The following is a 4,869-nucleotide window of genomic DNA, read 5'->3' as shown; positions in this document are numbered from 1 at the left end:
AATAAACTAAAAAGAACTGGGAGTGTTGCTCAAGAGAAAGAGCAGTTAACCAAGCAAGCATGATGATGCTTGAATTAAAACCTCAGTGCTACAAAACAGCAAATAATTAAACAATAACAACAAAACTTTCAATATTAGGAAAGCAACTAATAGATACCATCTATGAAAATGTATGTTTAGAATGATTAAGGAGCACATTAGGAATCAAAACATAAAGAGAACAATGAAACTATGGGAGATAACTCAATTGAAAAAGAACAATGGAATACAAAAATTCTAGAAACATAAATTCTGAAAAATACATCTGAAGTAAGAAGGTCAGGTCAGGCCAGTGCCATCTTGGCCATGTGAATTGTATTGTCAAGCATCTTGACTTAATGGCTGTGCCTGAATTCCTGGAAGGGAAGTCCCATTCCTAGGTGATGGGTGTTCTTGAATCCCTGGAGACAAGGTGGGCACTTGGCCTGTAGGTTACTGAACCTGTCAGTCTAGTGCTTGGGATTGGGAGCTTCCTGTGACCCTGCCCCCCTGCACTGAACCTATTTAGAGTCAGACCAGCTCAGGTGCCATTGTGTCAAGACACATGTCTCCATGTTCATGTCCTGTGTCCTGTCTCCTGGCTAGTCTCCAGTCACCATGGCATCCCACTTCAGCTCTCCATTGGAGCTGAATTGGTTTGTTGGTATTGTTTTTATTCTATCTTTCCTCTCCAGCTTGTTTCCTGACAGTGTTACGTGTATTTGTGGGCTTTAGGCATTTATAACCAATGGCTGCCTGCAGACAGCTAATGCTCTAATAAAGACTCCAAGATTTGATCCTTCAATATGCAATTCTCTGATAATTTATCTTACAACAGCATCCTTCCCTTCCCTTCACCTCTTAATTCTGGACAACCTCAAATCCTACCTCTCAGTTCTTTCTCTGTTCACAATCATGCTTTCAATGGTCTTTCTTCTCTAAATCAGATACCTTCAACACCTGCACTTGAATATCTGAAAGACATATGAAATCTATTATGTCTACCACTGAACAGATTTAGAACCTAAATTTATATTACCTCACCTCAGATAAGGGCTCCATTGCTAACCACCTCTACTGTTCTCACCTTGTTCTCAGGGCTTATCAAACTTCTAGATCTCTTGAAATCTACCTTCAGTCTTACAGGTTACAGGCAACATAGCAGTCAGAACTCAGCAGATCATATAGTCTTTGCTCAGAATCTCTCAGTGCCTGCCTGTTTCACCCAGAGCAAAAGTCAAAATTTCTGAAACATCACATAAGTGTCTACTGGTTTGGATGTTGTTATTCTGTGAGTTTATCTCACATCATCTCTCTTAACCCCCTTCTCTTCGTTCTTCAAACTCTGGGTCTTTCATTTGGAGTCTTATCTACCATGTCTCATGGACTTCTTTCTTTTCCCTTAGCTGACATTCACCTTTCAGAGATGCCTTTCCTACTCTGGAATTTACTATTTGAAATTGCACCTCCTTTTGGGTGCTGGTGGCTCATGCCAATAATCCTAGCTATTCCAGGAGGCTGAAATCTGAGGATGGTAGTTGGAAGCCAGCCAAGACAGGAAAGTTTGTGAGACTTGCATCTGTAATAAAACTAAAAACACCAGAAGTAGAGCTGGGAGTCAAGTGGTAGAGCACTAGCCTTGAGCAGAAAATCTCAGGGACAAATGCCCAGGCCCTGAGTTCAAGCCCCACCCCCACCCCAAAAATCACCTTTATTCTAACACTCAGTATTCTCTGTCCTTCATTCGTTTTTAGGAGCAAGTTCTTCTTATTTAATATAATTTACATGTATGTTTTCTTCTTAAATAAAACATAAGCTTCTATTGATGGGATTTGAACAGTTTGTTATCAGGTAATGGAATTTCCTAGAAACCTTTGATGAGGTTTTCCTTAACTATCCTAATGACATGATGTTCCTGGATTGATATAAAAAGTTCACCATTTCCTTTAATTAAAAAAGAATGTTTAGCTTTTTTTCGCAACGGGTTTGCCGTCAGAACGCAGTTGCCGCGAAAGCCACCCCTAAGTCGAAGCCAAAATGGGAAAGGAAAAGACCCACATCAACATTGTCATCATTGGACACGTCGACTCCGGCAAGTCCACCACCACCGGACATCTGATCTACAAATGCGGTGGCATCAACAAGAGAACCATTGAGAAGTTCGAGAAGGAGGCTGCCAAGATGGGAAAGGGCTCCTTCAAGTATGCCTGGGTCTTGGATAAACTGAAGGCTGAGCGGGAACGCGGTATCACCATTGACATCTCCCTGTGGAAATCTGAGACCAGCAAGTATTATGTGACCATCATTGATGCCCCAGGACACATGGATTTCATCAAGAACATGATTACAGGCACATCTCAGGCTGATTATGCTGTCCTCATTGTTGCTGCTGGCGTCGGTGAATTTGAAGCTGGTATCTCCAAGAATGGACAGACCCGTGAGCTTCTGGCTTACACACTGGGTGTGAAACAGCTCATTGTTGGTGTTAACAAAATGGATTCCACTGAGCCACCCTACAGCCAGAAGAGATATGAAGAAATCGTTAAGGAAGTCAGCACCTACATTAAGAAGATTGGCTATAATCCTGACACAGTAGCATTTGTGCCAATTTCTGGTTGGAATGGTGACAACATGCTGGAGCCAAGTGCCAATATGCCTTGGTTCAAGGGATGGAAGGTCACACGTAAAGATGGCAGTGCCAGTGGAACCACCTTGCTCGAGGCTTTGGACTGCATCCTGCCACCAACCCGTCCCACTGACAAGCCTTTGTGCCTGCCCCTTCAGGATGTCTACAAAATTGGTGGTATTGGTACCGTCCCTGTGGGCCGAGTGGAAACTGATGTTCTCAAGCCTGGCATGGTGGTTACCTTTGCTCCGGTCAATGTCACCACTGAAGTGAAGTCTGTTGAAATGCATCACGAAGCTTTGAGTGAAGCTCTTCCTGGGGACAATGTGGGATTCAACGTCAAGAATGTGTCAGTCAAAGATGTTGGCCGAGTCAATGTGGCTGGGGATAGCAAGAACGATCCACCCATGGAAGCAGCTGGCTTCACAGCTCAGGTGATCATCCTGAACCATCCAGGCCAAATTAGTGCTGGCTATGCCCCTGTGCTGGATTGTCACACTGCTCACATTGCCTGCAAGTTTGCTGAGCTGAAAGAGAAGATTGATCGCCGTTCTGGTAAGAAGCTGGAAGATGGCCCTAAATTCCTGAAGTTTGGTGATGCTGCCATCGTTGATATGGTTCCAGGCAAGCCCATGTGTGTGGAGAGCTTCTCTGACTATCCTCCTCTGGGTCGTTTTGCTATTCGTGACATGCGGCAGACAGTTGCTGTAGGTGTCATCAAAGCCGTGGACAAGAAGGCTGCCGGAGCTGGCAAGGTCACCAAGTCTGCCCAGAAAGCTCAGAAGGCTAAATGAATATTACCCCTAACACCTGCCACTTCAGTCTTAACCAGTGGTGGAAGAACGGTCTCAGAACTGTTTATCTCAATTGGCCATTTAAGTTTAATAGTAAAAGACTGGTTAATGATAACAATGCATCGTAAAACCTTCAGAAGGAAAGGAAAATGTTTTGTGGACCATTTTTTTTTTTTGTGTGGCAGTTTTAAGTTATTAGTTTTTAAAAATCAGTACTTTTTGATGGAAACAACATGACCAAAAATTTGTCACAGAATTTTGAGACCCATTAAAACAGTTTAATGAGAAAAAAAAGAAAAGAAAAGAATGTTTATGGGTTAGGGATATGGCCTAGTGGCAAGAGTGCCTGCCTCATATACATGAGGTCCTGGGTTCGATTCCCCAGCACCACATATACAGAAAATGGCCAGAAGTGGCGCTGTGGCTCAAGTGGCAGAGTGCTAGCCTTGAGCAAAAGGAAGCCACGGACAGTGCTCAGGCCCTGAGTCCAAGCCCCAGGACTGGCCAAAAAATAATAATAATAATAAAATTAAATAAATAAATAAATAAAAATAATGTTTTTGTTGTTCTTGTTGTTTTTGGCCAGTCCTGGGGCTTGTGATTCAGGGCCTGAGCACTGTCCCTAGATTCTTTTTGGTCAAGGCTAGCACTCTAATTCTTGAGCCACTGCTCCACTTCTGGCTTTTTCTGTTTATGTGGTGTTGAGGAATCAAACCCAGGGCTTCATGCATGCTAGGCAAGCACTCTACCACTGAGCCACATTCCCAGTCCCCAAGAATGTTTATTATACAGAGTTGCTTTGTAAAAAATATGTCTCCAAAAATAGTATTTGACAAAGGATGGTGAAAAAAGGACAAAAAGTGCGAGCTAGTTTCCTATTTGAATCAGAGAACTAAAACAGAAGGGATTACATATGACTCTGAGAATATTGGGGAAAATTTTAACCTTTACTTAGAGGATGGATTTGTTATTTATTTTGAACATGTCTTTCAGAATATTTAAAACCAAATGATTTGAGAGATCAAGTCTGGCATTAAATATGATTTCAGACTGCTATAAAAATGCTCAATTTTAAACCCAGATTAAAAAAATACAAATTTCATAAAAAATTTAAAAGCAATGGATCCCAGGGGAAGGTTTTTCTAATTCCTCCAGAACTACATTTTAAATTTATTCAATACAGCTTTCCCCTGTGTGCTATGAAATGCTTTTATTACATGATAAAGAAATAAAAATCAGATTTTTTCTGTTGAAGTAACACTTTTATGCATTTTTTTAAAAAGTTAATCAAATTTATTTAAAAGGGAGCTTTCACCATAAACATTTAAAATCTTGATTATTCATGCAATCATCTTTTTCATTTCAAACTATGGTCTTTGATTTTTGTGCCAAAATATTTCTATTTTTGCTTTATTAAGAAGCATGCAGGAC

The 4,869-nt window shown here is 41.3% G+C and overlaps 1 protein-coding gene across 2 annotated transcripts; it reads left to right on the top strand.

Annotated features, from left to right (window-relative positions):
- Positions 1-1,992: 1,992 nt before the first annotated feature.
- Positions 1,993-3,588, top strand: LOC125357243 (elongation factor 1-alpha 1-like). Of its 2 annotated transcripts, XM_048354001.1 has the most exons (2): positions 1,993-2,821; positions 2,915-3,588. In XM_048354001.1, exons 1-2 carry the CDS (start codon positions 2,056-2,058, stop codon positions 3,436-3,438), a joined length of 1,290 nt encoding a protein of 429 aa, XP_048209958.1. In that variant the 5' UTR covers positions 1,993-2,055; the 3' UTR covers positions 3,439-3,588. The 2 variants fall into 2 exon arrangements, with proteins under 2 accessions (XP_048209958.1, XP_048209956.1); XM_048353999.1 differs by having other exon boundaries at positions 1,993-3,588.
- Positions 3,589-4,869: the final 1,281 nt, after the last annotated feature.

Source organism: Perognathus longimembris, chromosome 9 (genome assembly GCF_023159225.1).
Source record: "Perognathus longimembris pacificus isolate PPM17 chromosome 9, ASM2315922v1, whole genome shotgun sequence".
Classification (NCBI taxonomy): domain Eukaryota; kingdom Metazoa; phylum Chordata; class Mammalia; order Rodentia; family Heteromyidae; genus Perognathus; species Perognathus longimembris.
This window is presented reverse-complemented; position numbering and strand designations above follow the sequence as displayed.